We start from the raw sequence: 18,114 nt of genomic DNA on the forward strand, positions 1-18,114 counted from the left end.
CGCAGGATTACAGGCTGAGCCACCGAGCCTGGCTAGTTCCAGCTACTTGGAAGGCTGAGGTGGAAGGATTGCCTGAGTCCAGCAGGTCAAGGCTGTGGTGGCCGTGAGCGTGCCACTGCTCTCCAGCGTGGGCAACAGACTCCAACTCAAAGCAAAACAAAAACATATAAAGCCAGATACTTTGTTGTGGTGGCCTGCACTGCACACTGTGTAATATTTAGCAGCCAAACTCATCTCTGCCCATTAGAGGCCAGTTACACTTTCTTAGTTGTAATAACCAAAAACATCTCCAGACAGTTTACAATCTCCAGATAGTTTACAACAATGAATGTTAGACTTTTTTTTGGTTGTTTTTTTTTTTTTGAGTTGGAGTCTCACTCTGTCGCCCAGGCTGGAGTGCAGTGGCCGCTCCCGGCCACCGCAGCCTTGACCTGCTGGCTCTGGCGATCCTTCCGCCCCAGCCTTCCAAGTAGCTGGAATTACAGGTGCGCACTGCCACACCTGGCTAATTTTTTTTTTGATTTATTGTAGAAATGAGGCCTCGTCAAGTTACCCAAGTGGGTCTTGAACCCGCGGGCTCAGGCAATCCACTCACCTCAGCCTCCCAAAGGCGCGGGATTTCAGGCTAAGCCGCCGAGCCCTGCCGTATGTTAGACTTTTTAAAAACGTATGCCACATGTCCATCTTGGCCTGAAGCTGACAGAACAACCTCTTTCTAAGGTACTGCTGGTCTCAGGGCAGATGGAAAAAAGAACATGGATGACTATGTGCTAAAAGCTTTTGTCCAGAGACAATATGTGCATGTCACTTCTGCTCACATTCCCTAGCCAATGCATGTCATATGACTTGGGTCACGTCAGTGGGGCTGGGAAGCATAATCTCTACTAAGGGAGAAGCAGAAACTGTATGTGTTCAATGATAAGTTTTCCAAGTTGCTTTTCCTCATCTACTTGGACTCTTTAACCTTCATCATTCCAACAAATCCCTCATTGTTAATTAGAATTAAGGTCAGAATAGTTAGCTCCCCCTATTTTCTTCCTCTGTACTCTGGGAGATGAACTTATGAGTTTGATAGGCTATTATAGTTGAATAAAAATTTTAGAAGACATCAGATAAAGTCCCACAACCCTACTATAGCTTTACTTGGTATTATACTAATTTTGTGGGATGCAGGAGGAGCACATATATCATTTATGTTCTTTGTCTAGATAGTCTCAAAATTCACATTCTCAGGTGGGTGAATTTCCTACATTTCCTTGACACAAAGTATAAAGTTGCTTCCCCTCCTAATATATCTGTATCTTTTGAGTAAGGCATTCCTTTTCAATGCCTCATAAATGTTCTATGACCAAATAGCACTATTTCTTTATCTGCAAGGACAGATGAACCTCTGTGAAGAAAAACCCACCAGGTCTTGTTGTCTTCTCTTCTTCCACATAACATTCTTTTTTCCTTTTCCCTTCAACCATATCAAATTCTAATACTTCTTGTTTTTCTTTTATAGCTATATCTTCCAATCTAGCTATGAATTCTACACATTTTCTCAGAAGTTATAATTTAGCAGAATATTCTTCAACTACAAATAATGACACGTTTTGAATACACAGAGGTGTACTTTCTTCTGACATATCAAAAATACTCCATTCTCTAAAGATCTCTAAAACAATCCCCTCAAATTTCCACACCTTTTAGTTAGGATTGAAATTCCAGGTATGATTTTTCTACCTTGTATCTCCCCCTGGTAGCAACTGGGCTACTTACTATTAAAAATTACCCATTTCTCCAGGGCTCTAGTGGAGATAAAAGGTATATTCAGATATAATAAATACATGATGTAAGTGTGCACAAAAAGCAAAATATGCAGGGAATCACACAAACTTCTTGGACAAGTAATAAGAAAAATTCAACTATTTGCCAAGTGATTGGGAGGTGGTCAGAGTCCAAATAGGACAGAAACAAGCAATTGGCTAAAACATTTGCTGGTGATTACAATTTGCCTTTATGTGTTGGTAGGCTGAGATTGACTTAAAGAGATAGGGACAGTGCAGACAGGAGACAATAATCCTAATTTTAGGGAAACTGGGGAGGGTTCGTGGATAAATAACAAGAACAGCAGCAGAGATTAGATTATATCAAAGCTGACCATAAAGCATGACAGAAAGTCTTAAGTTCCACGAGAAAAATAGAGATAAAGTACCAAGAATAATCACACAGACCATGGTCACTATCAAAAGTACAGATACTAGTTGACCACTTACGGCCCTTCTAGCCAATTCCAGTGTACCCAAAGCGTCAAAAAGCTACTTGCAAAGGTGACTCTTAAAGTGGGTTACTGTCAGTAGCCATTTCTTGTACTTTTGTAGTGCCCTGGAGTTTGTCAGCCTCTTCAGTTACATGCCAGGTTCTCCAAATAGCTGTTAGGATACGTCTTAAGCAAGTTAAAGCACATCATCTTTGCTTCTGGGGAAAGAAGCTGTAAGCTTTTGAATTTCCTTTTAGGAAGTCTCTATATCTTTTAATTAGATGACCAAACACGTATTTATTACTGCATATAAGTTTCATCCATGACTATTTCTTTTTTCTTTCTTTCTTTTTTGACTTGGAGTCTCACTCTGTTGCCTGGCTGGAGTGCATTGGCATACTCACACCTCTCACGGCAGCATCAGCCTCCTGGATTCAGGTCATCCTTCCGCTTCAGCCTGCCAAGTAGGTGGGACTACAGGCGCATACCACTATGCCTAGTTTAAAAAATTTTTTTTGGATAGAGACAGGGTCTTGTTTTGTTGCTCAAGCTGGTCTCAAACTCCTGGCCTCAAGCAATTCTCCCACCATGGCATCCCAAAGTGCTGGGTGTGAGCCACTGTGCCTGGCCTTCATCTATGACTATTTCTGAGCAACACAGATGATAAGCAATGACAAGAAACCTTCAAAGTAATTCAACCCTCCTATATTATTCTTTCTTTTTTTTTTTTGAGTCAGAGTCTCATTCTGTCACTCAGGCTGGAGTACAGTGGCACACTCACGGTCACCACAACCTCGACCTGCTGGGTTCAGGCAATCTTTCCACCTCAGCTTTCCAAGCAGCTGAAACTATAGGTGAGTGCAACCAAGTACGGTTAATTTTTTGATTTATTGTAGAGATGAGGTCTTGCCAAGTTGTCCAGGCTAGTCTCAAATCTGTGGGCTCAGACAGTCCTCTCACTTCGGTCTCTACAAGTGTTGGGATTACAGGTGAATCACCACACCTGGCCCTATATTATTTTTGTTCGTGGAATCTCATTAAATCACAGCCCCAAATCACCCATGAACTTGAATCTTTAAAAAGTCTTTCTGAATCAATAATCATCTATCTGTACTTTATGGAAAAAGATAGGATTCAAGGAGGAGGGAAGGTAGGAACAGAAAATATAGTTATATCTTTATAGCTATAAATATGGCTATTATATCTTTAGGTCTGGTGGTTACTGGGGGTAATGAGCTACATAATGAATAGGAACCAGAGCTAAGTCTATCATTAGGAAATTCACTGGTTGTACAGCAAAATGCCTTCTGAATTCAAAGCTGCCCAAATTTGAGCACTTTTGTAGCTAAAAATCTCTCTTGTGCTTCTGTGCATCTTCAGGAGGCTTGAAATAAGTGGAAGAATTTTAGTTCTGCTGTCCTTTCCCTCTCCTAACATGACAATGGAGACTGTAGATAATTTTCCTACACTTTCCTAAGTTCTTTTCCCAGCCCTAAACAAAACCTATTCCACTTTGGGGCAAATCTTCTAGGCTCAGAATGTGCTCTGGCCATCTTCTTCCACTGGATATGAGTTTTGATTCTGCTTAAATCACACAGCTGCAGTGGCATGCTGTCTAGAAATAGTTTGTGTTGGTATTCAAGCTGAACAAACCCTGGTTTCTATTTATGACATTCCCTTCTGACTATGACTCTGATTCTTTGATAAATCAATGTACTGAAAATAATACTCTGACCTTGAATTAAAAAAAACAATTAGGCTAGATAGGAAACAAGGCCTTTAGTTATAACTTTTTCTAAGCTAAATTCAAATATAGTTTAATGTCCCTTTCTCTGCTACCTCTTTTCCTACCTATCTCAGTATTTTAAAAAACTGATAAAAACACAAATTGAACACCTTATTGAGTGTTTCAAAGGCTGCTACTTATAATGAGGCAATATTACTTACAATTATCAAAAGAAAAAAGTATGTCCCACAAACCATAGGAAACATGTTTGTGGTTTTGCTGTAGCTGTTGATATAGACAGTGTTTTGCCCCTAAAAACAACTACGTACAACTAGAAAAGAGGGCCTTTCAGATGTGATGATAAGACAACACAGAGAGGCTGCAGGCAGTAATGACGAAAGTGAACGTTGGCTAGTATAATGATTAGTCAATTTTACTACTTTTGCTGTCTGGAACAGGCAAACATTTTATATTTTGCAAATATATTAATGGTTGCAAAGAAATGGAATTCTTACCTTGACCCCAAACATGTTCCCTTTCACTCAGGGGCAAGATAGATTTACCACGTTTCTTTCTTCTACAAGGAGCTCTAAATTTCAAGTGAGCCAGAAAAAAACATCAGTTGGGAGCTATATAAAGGTTCGTGTGTGTGTGTGTGTGTGTGTGTGTGTGTGTGTGTGTGTGTGTGTGTATAGAGAGAGAGAGGACAGGCACGGTTGCTCACTCAGGGGCAACATAGATTTACCACGTTTCTTTCTTCTACAAGGAGCTCTAAATTTCAAGTGAGCCAGAAAAAAACATCAGTTGGGAGCTATATAAAGGTTCGTGTGTGTGTGTGTGTGTGTGTGTGTGTGTGTGTGTGTGTGTATAGAGAGAGAGAGGACAGGCACGGTTGCTCACACATGTAATCCCAGCACCCCAGGAGGCCAAGGCAGGAGGACTGGTCGAGTTCAGACCAGCCTAGGCAATACAGTGAAACTTTATCTTTACAAAAATAAAAAAATTAGCCAAGCTTGGTGGTGAATGCCTGTAGTCTCAGCTACTCCAGAGGCTGAGGCAGGAGGCTTGCTTGTGCCCAGGAGTTTGAGGCTGTGATGAGCCATGATTGTGCCACTGTACTCCAGAGTGAACAACAGCATGAGATCCTAACTTAAAAAAAAAAACAAAACAAAAAAAAGGTTTATATATGTGTTCCTCCACTTGACACAGGTTACTATTCCTATAAACGGCACCGTTTTTCTTATAATTAAAATCTGACCCCTGGGAATCACATGTGACTCCTCCCTCTTCCTTATCTTCTATTTCCAGCTTATTTCATAGACCACTGTTTATTTTGGGGGGAATATTTTAGTTTCATTTCTTTCTCTCCATTTTCACTGTTGTCATGTTAGTCTAAGATCTCATCCCCACTTCCAGAAAATAAGCAAGAGTCCCCTAACTATTCTACTTGTCTTTAATTCTCTCCTTCACCTATCTATCCTGTATGCCACTTGTCAGGTTGATCTTTCCATCTTGGAATTATCAAAAAGACATACAATGCCTCTCTTCAGTTTACTAGATCAAGCTCAAGCTATCTATAGCACTCCAACCTTTCCATAATGTTTCTCTCGTGCCTACCCATCTTTATCATCCAGCAATTCTCTACTCTTTCTCTATTGTTTTTACGGAACAAAATTATTTTCAAAGCAATTTTATAAACATCTGATCTCCTCAACAAATCTGTGATGATACATAGTATTTCTCTTTAAAATAAACATCTTTATTGAAGTATAATATACGTATAAAAAGTACACAGATAACAAGTATATAGCTTTCTAAATTTTTGCAAACACACCATGAATCACCATCCTGATTAAAAAAACTGAACAACAGCAGCACTTCAAAAGGTCCTCCTCAGGCCTTCTTCTAGTTACTACCCCTACCAAAAGTAACCAAATTCCTGATGTGGATCAGCACAGGGTGGTTTTGTCAATTTTTAAACTGCCTATAAATAGTATCATACAGTACATACTTTTTTGCGTTTGGTTTCTTTCACTCAATGGTATTTGGACATTCACATGGTGTAGCAATAGTTTGTTTACTGGCAATTCTGTCTATCAGTGTATCTGCTGGTTTGAGGCTCAGGTTGTTTTGATTTTGGTCTGTTAACTGGTCCCCATAACTGGGACATTCATTACACACACTCCCTTTGTTGAGGATTTATTCTTATTGTTGTAGAGCTCCTATTATATAAATATGCTTCAACTCAGTTATTTATTCTGCTGTTGTTGGTTTGGATTTCCCCCCAGTTTCACGCCATTACAAATAGTGCTACTATGAATAATCTTGTATATATTTTGGGACACATATGTATATGATTTGACAGGAGACAAATTGCAGGAGCATAGAATATGCATATATTCAGCCTTAGTAGATACTGCCCAATAGTTTCCAAAGTGATTGTCACAATTTATACTCCCACCAGCAGCATATAAGAGCTTTATTTCCTAACACTGTCAACAACAACTAGAATCACGCTTTTTCAATTTATTCATTCTAGTTGGTATGTAGTGATGTCTTTCTGTGGTTTTAGTGTGCATCTCCCTGTCAACCAATGAGATTGACTGATCCCTTGAAAATACTAAGGCCAAGAAAGATTAAATGTGGATACAGGAGCAAAACGTAAGTTTCCCGGCTATACGTCCATTGCTTTTTCTGCCACCCCATATAATTTACTTCAGAAAGATCAAAGCTGCCAAACATGTGCTGTTCCTGCCTCTACATCTTAGCACCAGTACTTATTCTCTGTGTGATCTTACACAAGTGACTACATTGCTGCACTGAGAAGCATCAGCCTCATCTGTAAGAAAGGGATAAGTAAAAGTTACTATCGGCACATGGTATGTACTTTATAAACAGTGTTGTTTTTTCTTTTCAATGCTTCAACATTATACTTGCCATACAGGTTCGCAATAATAGATGTCAATTCAGAATATCAAAACTTCAATCTACCTTCCATTTCCTTCTGTTTACCAAGTTAAGTAGATTTCCTCTCTAATCCTGCAAAGTTTGTTTCTTGTATTTAATTGAGACAATGTAAATAATTTCTCATGGGAGGCCTAGGCGAGTGTTTCGAGCCTCCAGGTTCGAGACCAGTCCAGGCACCTTGTCTCTTCAATAAAATAAAAAAATTAGCTGGGTGTGATAGCACGTGCCTGTAGTTCTGGGTGCTTGGAAGGCTGAGGTGGAAGGATCGCTGGAGCCCAGCAGGTCCACGCTGGGGTGGCCGTGAGCATGCCACTGCATTCTAGCCTGGGCAACAGAGTGAAACTCCAACTCACACACACAAAAATAAATAATAATTATTATTATAATTATTATTATTACTCAACTCCCTGAATTTTCCTTTGTTACTCTTCATAATATTGCAGCTTCCTCAACACACTTATTTTACCAAAAGACTTAGGAGGCATCTACATTCACTTTACCTCAGTTGCTTTTCCTAAACGAATTGTTTAGTTAAGGTAATGAAAAGAAATGGGAAGAAATGGTTTGGCAACAAAACCTTAGCTGTCTAAAGCACAAACATAAAACATACCTCTCCCCACTAGGTTACCTACCTCTACAATTCAAAGTGCACAGTATTTCATGATAAAGATTCTGGGAGCATTTTAAGATGGATTAAAATGCATACTTTTAACTTGGACATAAAATCTTGGGACAGCCATTAGCCCTAGATTTGAGAAATACTGGCAGTTCCCTTCTCACTATTTCTATTAGTTTGAGGCACCAGCTATTTTGATACAGGTCAACAAATTAGCCACAGCTCAGAGAAATTCATTAGACACCCCTAGGTTGAGTGCTCTCCCAAGTTGACTCTGCAGTATACACTTTATTGAGTGTCCACTAATGTTTATATTTTTCTGGCTTCCTAAGTAATACTGAAGAATTTTGAAAATTAGAACACTACCTGGTGATTGTAACATCTCATCAAGGATGGTTTGGTAGTCATTTTTTTCCTAATTACACATGGGTAAAATAAATGAATAATCCTCTCTGTGAAGCCATTCCCCTAGCTAAATATTTGCCCTTGCCTTTGGGGGGACTTACTCAGAGATCCAAACTCAGGGGCATATGGCATTTTGCATGTTTGCTTTTAGATTCATTCTATTGAGTGCCATAATCTGTCCCTTTCAAATGATCCAATATGCTTAGCAGTTTACAAGTTATTCTTATACATGCAATGAAGAAAAACGCAGGCTACAAAAAGTCTGTGAATCTTTGAGATGGTTATACCTGAGAGGTCACCTAATCTAATTATCTGATTATACAGAGGAAGAAATTGAGACTCAGATATTGGAAAGACTTCCCTAAGGACATGGAGCTGCCTAGTAAGATAACTGAATTTCAAACCCAGAACTAATAACCCTCAATCCTCTTTACTTTTATTTTTTTGAGTCAGAGTCTCAGTCTGTTGCTCAGACGGGAATGCATGGTACAATCATGGCTTACCACAGCCTTGAGTTCTTGTGCTCAGTCGATCCTTCTGCCTCAGCCTCCCAAGTAGAAGGGACTACAAATGTGTGTCACCACACCTGGCTAATTTTTTGATTTTTTTTTTTTTTTTGGTAGAGACAAAGTCTCACTATGTTGCCTAGGGTAGTCTTGAACTCCCAGGCTTAAGCAAGTGTCTCACTTAGCCCCCCAAGTACTAGGATTACAGGCATGAGCCACTGTGCCCACCTAATCCTTTGTACTTTTCTTTACATCATAGTGCATACTTTCATTTTTCAGAGGGTGGGGGAGCTGGAGAAGGAAAAATTATAACTGCAAAAATAAACCATTTTATTGTTTATCACCCCTGGTCAAAAGGTACCAATGCAGGTTAGATATATCCCTATCCTTCTCTGCTGATTCCCTACAAGAGGTAACTGTGAAACACTCCTGTCTTCTTCTTTTTCTTCTTCTTCTTCTTATTTTGAGTCATAGTCTCACTCTGATGCCCAGCCTGGAGTGCAGTGAGTGTGCTAAGCTCAGGAGATCCTTCCACCTCAGCCTTCCAAGTAGCTGGAACAACCAGTGCATGCCAACATGCCCAGCTGATTCTTTTGATTTATTGTAGAGATGAGGTCTTGCAAAGTTGCCCAGCCAGGCCTCGAATCCCTGGGCTCAGGCAAGCCTCTTGCCTCTGCCTCCCAAAATGCTGAGATTACAGGTGTGAACCATTGCACCAAGGCTTTTTTTTTTTTTTTAAAGACTACACTGTATCCACTGCAGAAACTCTTGCAACCTACCCACAGCCTGCCATTACAGAAACAAGGAATAAGCTTTGGGCAAGAATTTAGTCACCTGGCCCAAAGCTTTTTCCTTTACTACAGAAAAAAAAACCCCCCAAACTAGGGGAAGAAGCAGGTACTTTATACAAGTAGACTGGCAAGAAACCTAGGTTGCTAATGTACTGACACTATTATCTGTGGCTAATGTAAATCATTTAAATAAACCATATTTGAATAATTTAGCTCTGAGAAGTTACAAGCTATAGTACTGCATAAATTATGGAAGTATGTTATAACTCTATTATAATGCTTTCAGGCTGTGAGGTCACATTACCAGAGAAAGTGTGCCATAATGAAGGCCACCTGGTATTTTCTACAGGCAAGAAATGTTGGTGAGTGCAGTCTATGGGAGAACTGCCTCTCAAGGAATCTTATGTTATAGCACATCACATGGCAATACACACACACAAATATTGTAACATTATTGTGCTTTACCAAAATAAAGAGTTTATAAAAATTTAAAGTCAGGCACAGATAAATACTGCATTATTCATGTGGAAACAAAAAAAGGTGTTTTTTTATTTTTTTTGAGTTGAAGTCTCACTCTGTCACCCAGACTGGAGTGCAGTAGCACATTCCCAGCCACTGCAGCCTCAACCTGCTGGGCTCTGGCGATCCTTCCACCTTAGCCTTCCAAGTAACCGGAACTATAAGCGTGCACTACTATACCTGACTAACTTTTGATTTATTGTGGAGACAAGGTCTCGCCAAGTTGCCCAGGTGGGTCTCAAACCTGCGGGCTCAGGCAATCCACTCACCTCGGCCTCCCAAAGTGCTGGGATTACAGGCTGAGCCACCGAGCCCGGCCCAAAAAAAGTTTCTGAGTTTACCGAAGTAGAGAGTGGAACAGTAGGTATTAGAGGCTGGGCAGGGTAGTAGGGAAAGACGGGGAGGGGTTGGTTAACATATAAAGTTACAGATAAATAGGAGTGAGTTCTGATGTTTTGCAGCACTGTAGGGTAAATATGGTTGTCTATATTTCATTGAATATTTTCTTTTTTTTTTGAGTTGGAGTCTCGCTCTGTCACCCAGGCTAGAGTACAGAGGCATGCTCACGGTCACCCAGCCTCAACCTGCTGGGCTCAGGCAATCCTTCCACCTCAGCCTTCCAAGTAGCTTGAACTACAGACACATGCCACCATACCTGGCTATTTTTTTATTTATTGTAGTGACGGAGTCTCACCAAGTTGCCCAGGCTGTTTCGAACCCCTGGGCTCAAAAGTACTGAGATTATAGGCTTGAGCCACCACACTCGGCCCAAAAATTTTCAAAAAGCTAAAAGAAAGGATATGAATGTTTACAACACAAGGAAATGACAGGCCAGGTGGGTTCAAGAACAGCTTGGGCAACTTGGCAAGACCTCATCTCTACAATAAATCAAAAAATTAGCTGGGTGTGGTAGTGTGTGCCTATAGTTCCGGCTACTTGGAAGGCTGAGGCAGAAGGATCACCTGAGCCTAGCAGGTCGATGCTAGGGTGGCCACGAGCATGCTACTGCATTCCAGCCTGGGAGGTGGAGTGAGATTCCACCTCAAAAAAAAAAATGACAAATATTTTAAATGATGAATATGTTAATTACCCTAATCTGATCATTCTACACAGGTATATCAAAATATCACTCTGTATTCACTAAATATGTATAACTATTATAAAACAACTAAAAATAAAAGGGGAAAAAAGATTTTCTCAAAATGAGAAAAAGGAGACAAATTCACACTTACTATCTACCACCCCAAGCACTGCTATGTACTTTTCATATATTACCTAATTTAATTCTCACAACTCCATAAAATATCATCATCTTGTTTTTATAGACCAGGAAACTGAGACTCTAGATTAGATTACACAGTTTATAAAATACAGACTCGGGACTTGAACCCAAGAGTGTCTGATTCTAAAGCCACTAGGCTTTTCTTCATGCCATGTTGCTGTCACTCACAAAAAGAGTAAAACCTGTTTTTCTTAGCCTTCCAACAATTTGCTTAGCACTTCTCATCACTACTCACTACCTGTCCATGGTGTATCTAAAATTATGCTGGGTTTGATTCATGTGTCCACTCACCCATCCACTAAATAGATATTAGGCACCTGTTACGTTCTAGGTGTTATGCTAGGTACTAGCATTTCATTGGTGAGTGAGAAAGAGGTTCTCAAGTCCTTGGACATGGAGGAGTCAGTAATTAAACAGTCACACAAATAAATGTAAATTTACAACTGTATTAACTGGGTTATGACGGATTAATAGTTAGGAGTTCTGGGTATGAAACATAACATGCTACTACTATAAAATCTAATGGAGATTTCTCAGTCTGAAGGGTCAAGGAAGATTTCTCTGAGGAAATGGTGACTGAGAAGAAATCTGAAAAATAAGTAAAGTTACTTAGGTGAAGAAGATTGATGTATACTGAAGGAATGATATGTGCCAAGTTTTCATTCATAAAATGGAAGAAATAATACATTTCTTGGCAAACTTGTTTCTAGATTTAGAGATGAAATGGTGGTACGTGACTCATAAGAACCTAGAAAATGATGGCAAATATGGTTTTAATAATACTATAATATAGGCCAGGCACAGTGGCTCAATCCTGTAATCACAGTACTTTGGGAGACTGAGGTGGAAGGATCACTTCAGCCTAGGAGTTTAAGACTACCTGCGCAACATAGTGGGACCTTATCTCTACAAAAAATTACCTGGGTATAGTGGCATGTGCCTGCAGGCCTAGCTACTTGGGAGGCTGAGGTGGGAGGACTGCTTGATCCCAGGTTACAGTGAGCTATGATCACACCACTGCACAGCAGCCTGGGTGACAGTGAGACTCTGTTTCTATATAAAAAAAAAAGAACTGTAAGAGAAAACAGGAAATATATTCAAACAGATAACCTTGCATAGCTAAGATGGGAACATTTTAGTTACTGGTGAGCCCTATGAGCAAGTGAAAAGCATCAGATAGCAAAGTTTAGTCTTTCTAGTTATTTTGAAATAAGTATAATTTTTTATAGACTTTTACAACAACTAATATAGATACATAACTATTCTATAAATGTTTAAAACAGAAAAATGTATTCTTACTTTATATTATGGCTAATTTTATAAAGAGAGAGAGACAAAATAAGAAAAAAGGGAAAAAGTAAAGAATACAAAGAGCAACTAAAGGGCAAAAAGAATACCGGACAAGAAAAGGCCAAAGAGACCAGAAAGACAGAGAGAAAAGAGGTAATCGGACAGGAGCTGTGACAGAGAGAATCTAGCTCAATTTCCTCAATCTCTCCATAGGCCTACCTTCAACATTTCTATTTGAACGTCCAAACTGAAGCACTCTAAGCCTCTCCCACTCAGCCAAGCTACTCTTCCTTTGCTGGGCTGTGCCACTGCCATCATCTCTTGCCCAGTGTGCTTTCCCTCCTGGGAGTCCCCTAACCAGCACGTGATAGTAGACCTGGTGTGGCCATACAGTCTCTGGGCCACTTGCTCTCAGTTATTTACAAAAACAAAACATAGCAAACACATCTAGACTTGCATCTGCAAAAATAAGAAGGACACCTGGTGACAGAAATGAAGAAGTATGTTTAGGGAATATTTGGACCTTCTCTGGGAATGCTTTTTAGGAAGTGCCTTTGAAATAATCATATTAAGAGATGAGCAGAGTGATAGATGAAACTTAAGGAAATATGACAAAGGCTAAATGAAATTAAACCAAGGGAAAAACCCAGACTCAGATATGATTAATCCCAATTTATTTAGTATCTCTTCTTACCGTGTGCTGAGGGCCATCTTCATTATCCCTCATGTAGAAAGGCTTTAGTGCTAATGGATAATTAATGACGAAGACTGGTATGTTGCCACAGTGCTTCACCAGGTACTTTTCATGTTCAGTTTGTAGATCAACACCCCACTGTAATGAGAAAAAAGAAAAGACCAAATGAGAAGCCACAGCGGAAATATACAGTTAGGCTGAGGTGAATGGATTGCCTGAGCCCATGGGTTCGTGACCCGCCTGGGCAACTTGGCGAGAACGCATCTCTACAATAAATCAAAAAATTAGCCGAGTATGGTAGCATGCGCCTGTAGTTCCAGCTACTTGGAAGGCTGAGGTGGAAGGATCACCAGAGCCCAGCAGGTCAAGGCTGCGGTGGCCAGAAGTGGCCACTGCACTCCAGTCTGGACGACAGAGTGAGACTCCAACTCAAAAAAAAAAAAAGATATATACGATTAACCACCTGAAAATAACATGTCCTAAGGGCTTTCTCGTCCTGAGTTTCAATATTTGGAATATTGAAATTGGCTAATGGAGCTGTCTGCTGAGGTTACACAGCTGGCTAAACTATTTAGAAAGAGATATTTGTTAATAAGACCAGCCAAAAGCCTAGAAAGATGAAAGCTGAAGCCAGTAGATAAACATTAGGCTTTCTGTCCCCCATCTCAAGGACCAGCATTCAGCAGATGAACAGCACCTGCAGGAAAACAAAATACACTTTCCAAGGGGATAAACCCTGACTTCAGAATCACAGTTTTTATTAATATTGCCTAGAGCTTCTTCCGCAGTCACTGTTCCTAAATCTCAGGAAATTAAATGACGGAAGATAATATTCCTAATATTGAGTTTATCTTTGGCTAGACAGCTACTCGCGGTGAATTTGGGTTTTTTTTGAGATGGAGTCTCACTCTGTCACCCAGGCTGGAATACAGAGGCACACTCATGGCCACTGCAGCTGGCTCAGGCAATTCTTCTGCCTCAGCCTTCCAAGTAGCTGGAACTATGGGTGTGTGCTACCACACCCGGCTAATTTTTTTATTATTGTGGAGACGAGGTCTCACCAAGTTGCCCAGGCTGGTCTAGAATCTCTGGGCTCAGGCAATTCTCTCGCCTTGCCTTCCAAAGTGCTGGGATTACAGGCTGAGCCACCGTGACTGGCCGAATTTGTTTATTTAAATAAAAGAGACAACTCACATATCAGATGCTCTTTGATGAAAACTGTTCAGTCTATCTATTCAGCAAATACTAAATCCAGGTACCATGCTAGGTACTGGTTTAGTGGTAAGAAAAATAGTATAATCTCTTGACTTCATGAGGCTTCCAGGAGACAAACATTAAACTAAAAATTACAGAAAAAAATTAACTTCTGACTTAACTGGGAATTGAACTGTTGGAAGGGATAGTTTGAGGACAAAGGTATTACTTTTTTTTTTGAGTTGGAGTCTCACTCTGTTGCCCAGACTGGAGTGCAGTGGCCGCTCCCGGCCACCACAGCCTCGACCTGTGGTGATCCTTCCACCTCAGCCTTCCAAGTAGCTGGAATTACAGGCATGCGCTACCACGCCTGGCTGATTTTTTGATTTATTGTAGAGATGAGGTCTCGCTGCACAGGCGGGTCTCGAACCCGCGGGCTCAGGCAATCCACTCACCTCGGCCTCCCAAAGGCGCGGGATTACAGGCTGAGCCACCGAGCCCGGCTAGGTATTACATTTTTAATGCATTATTTTACTACTCCCACTTATCTGGCAATATCTTAATTATAGGAAAAGGGGCAGGATTCAGTGGCTCACTCCTGTAATGCCACCACTCTGGGAGGCCCAGGAAGGAGGATTGCTTGAGGCCAGGAGTTCAAGACTAGTGTGGGTAACAAAGGAGAACCTATTTCTAAAAAATAAATAAATAAATAAAATTTTTAATTAAAAAAGGAATAAAGGACTGGAATAGGAATGAGGAGACTTGTCTCTAACATATGCATGCCCATGGATAAACCACGTGGCCTCTCTACATCTATATCCTTGCCAATAAAATAAAGGAGTCCTTCACAGAAAGGGAAATTATATGTACAGTGGTCGTCAGGAGTTAGAGAGTAGGAGAAATAAGGAGACACTGATCAAAGGGTATAAACTTTCAGTTCTAAGATGAACAAGTTCTGGGAATCTAAGATGTAGTGTGGGTGATGACAGATGTGTTAATTAATTTGATTGTGATAATCATTTCACAATGTATACTTTTATCAAATCATCACGTTGTATACCTTGAATATATATAATCTTCATCAATTAAATAGTTTAAAATTTTTAAAAATGAATTTTTGGCTGGGTACAGTGGCACACATGTGTAGACCCAACTACACAGGCAGCTGAGGTAAGAGGATTATTTGAGCCTAGGAGTTTGAGACCTGGACATAGTGAGACCCTATTATTATTATTATTATTATCATTATTATTTTGAGTCAGAGTCTCACTCTGTCACCCAAGCTGGAGTGCAGTGGCACGCTCACGGCCACCGTAGCCTCGACCTGCTGGGCTCAGGTGATCCTTTGCCTCAGCCTTCCAAGTAGCTGGAACCACAGGCATGCACCACCAGTTGCCTAGGCTGGTCTTGAACCCTTGGACTCAATCCTCTCGCCTCAACCTCCCAAAGTACTGGGATTATAGGCTTGAGCCACTGTGGCCAGTGAGAACCCATTCTTTAGAGAAAAAAAATTCAGTGTTTTCCCACAGTGACTCACAAATTAGAAGGTTCTATGAAGTTCAACTGAAATAAAAACCTGTTTAGTTTAATATGTTACCTAAAGCTATTTGACTGCATAACCTCTTTTGTTTGTCATCTTTTAACATCATTCAGAACATACTTTGGGAAACATCGAACTATTACTAGTTGATTTCTACAGTAATATTCTATGATTAACATTCTTTTTTAGAATTTTCATCTTTATAATACTTTAGTCACTACTATTCCAAATGATACAGTTCTATTTCAAAATTAATTAAGGTTGAGCAAACATCAAAGTCTGTGTTCAGATGAGCAAATACCATATTTTGCTAATAAAGGAAAATTATTTTGAAGGATTTTTAATGAAGTCAGCTAAGGACAAGAGAGAAAACATTTTCACATACACACAAAAATACTACCTCTGGGGTGAAGGTGAAGTTGTAGGATGCGTGCTTTAAGATCTCTACCGCTTCGGTATAAGACATGCTACAGGGAAAAAGCAGAGAAAGGTCAATACAATAGGGCTGCTGTTGACTAGTTCATCTTAAAACTAGAAAAGCCTATTTCTATACAGTTTGTGAGATCATAAGGGAGTACTGAGTAATCAGGAATTGAGGCTACTCTAATCCTATGAAAGTCTTATCTGCATGAAGAGAAGTGGCCATTCAATAACCCCACTCCTGATCTACTTGCAATGTACACATAGGAGTTAGTCACTTAAGTAAGTGGAGATTTTCTCTGAATCCATGATATGCCTATTAAAAGGCATGAAACACTGAGGCGGAAAGAGCAAAAGGTTTTCCCTAAAAGTCATCTTGCATTCATTCATGTATTTATCCATCAAACATATATTTGGTACTTTCTAGACACAATTCTAGGCACTGGAGATAAAGTAAACAAAAATAAAGCCCCAATATTCCTCTGTGTGTGTGTGGGGAGGGAGATATGGGGAGTGAGGGAGAGAGTACATAGATAAACAAATAAGCAGGTAGTATTATTAGAGCTATGAAGAAAAATAAAGCAGGGTAAGAAGAGAGAGGATGCTTGGGGGTGCCATTTTAGATAAGATGTCAAGAAAAGCCTTACTGAGTTGATAACATTTGAACAAAAACCTGCATCAAGTAAGGAAACAAACCATGTAAGTATCTTGGGAGGAGTATTCCAGGCAAAAGGAACAGCAAGTACAAGGGCCTGAAGTGAGAACAGTTTGGCTTGTTCAAGGAATCGAAAGGTCAGTATGACTGGAGCATACTGAACAAGGGAAGAATGCCAGGAAATTACATAGGAAAGGCACTCAGAAGTCAGAGCCTATGGACTCTCTTTTAGGCTGTGTGGAAGGGCTTGGTAATTCTAAGCATCACAAGACTGTTTAGGAAAAGTATCATTGGTTCTCTCAATAAGACACCCTCATGCTGTCAGTCAAACCAAAGATTTGTTTTAATTTTGCTGTGTGAATAGGTAGCAATATCCACATTTAAAAAAACTGTCAGAATCTGAGCAGGAAAAAAAAAAAAAAAAGCCAAGATGTATAAAAAGAGTACACCCCTCCCTACCATTCCTGTCCCAGATGGAAGGGAGATTTGGGATGCTAAGTTACTTGGTATGCTCTACCAAACACATTGAGAAATATAAGAGCAGTCAAAATATGAAGTAGTAGGATTCTGTAGCATTGGCAAGTTACTCAGTTACTTTCCTGTCACATAATCATGTTATTGGTTTCTTGAGTATTCTTCTGGAGGATTTTAAAAAATGTTTAAATGTATAAATATACATATTTATATAAGCATTAACATAATCTCCCTTCATTTTTCAATAGATGTCAGCCACAGTATACATACCATACACATTCTTATTTTACTCAATAATATATCCTGTAGACCTTTCTATGAGTATATAAAGAGCTTAATTTTTTAATATTACATAATATTCCATTTTGTGGATGTATCATAATTAATTTAACTGGTGATCACTGATCGGCATTTCATATTTTCAAATATTTTGCTATTACAAATCATGCCTACATATACATATTTAATGCTATTACAAATAATTCTTTTTTTTTATTTAGTTGGAGTCTGCAGTAGCATGTTCACGGTCACCCCAGTGTTGATCTGCTGAGCTCAGGAGATCCTTCTGCCTCAGCCTGCCAAGTAGCTGGAAATACAGGCACGTGCTAACATGTTCAGCTAATTTTTTGATTTATTGTAGAGATGAGGTTTTGCCAAGTTGCCCAGGCTGTTCTCAAACCCATGGGCTCAGGCAATCCCCTCACCTCAGCCTCCCAAAGTGCTGGGATTACAGGCTTGAGCCACCGTACCCAGCCTACAAATAATTCTTATACATTAATTTTGCATATGGAAA

The 18,114-nt window shown here is 39.8% G+C and overlaps 1 protein-coding gene across 2 annotated transcripts in view; it reads right to left on the bottom strand.

Annotated features, from left to right (window-relative positions):
- NARS2 (asparaginyl-tRNA synthetase 2, mitochondrial (putative)) overlaps window positions 1-18,114 on the bottom strand; it is a 136,976-nt gene that overhangs the window by 18,844 nt on the left and 100,018 nt on the right. For both annotated transcript variants that reach the window (XM_008072060.1, XM_008072061.1), the window contains 2 exons: window positions 16,173-16,239; window positions 13,039-13,176 (listed from right to left, as the gene is read on the bottom strand). In XM_008072060.1, coding sequence (XP_008070251.1) covers window positions 13,039-13,176; window positions 16,173-16,239 — 205 coding nt within the window. The remainder of the gene's footprint in view (window positions 1-13,038; window positions 13,177-16,172; window positions 16,240-18,114) is intronic.

This window comes from Carlito syrichta, unplaced genomic scaffold, assembly GCF_000164805.1.
Source record: "Carlito syrichta isolate Samal-C Ts95f unplaced genomic scaffold, Tarsius_syrichta-2.0.1 Scaffold314837, whole genome shotgun sequence".
NCBI lineage: Eukaryota > Metazoa > Chordata > Mammalia > Primates > Tarsiidae > Carlito > Carlito syrichta.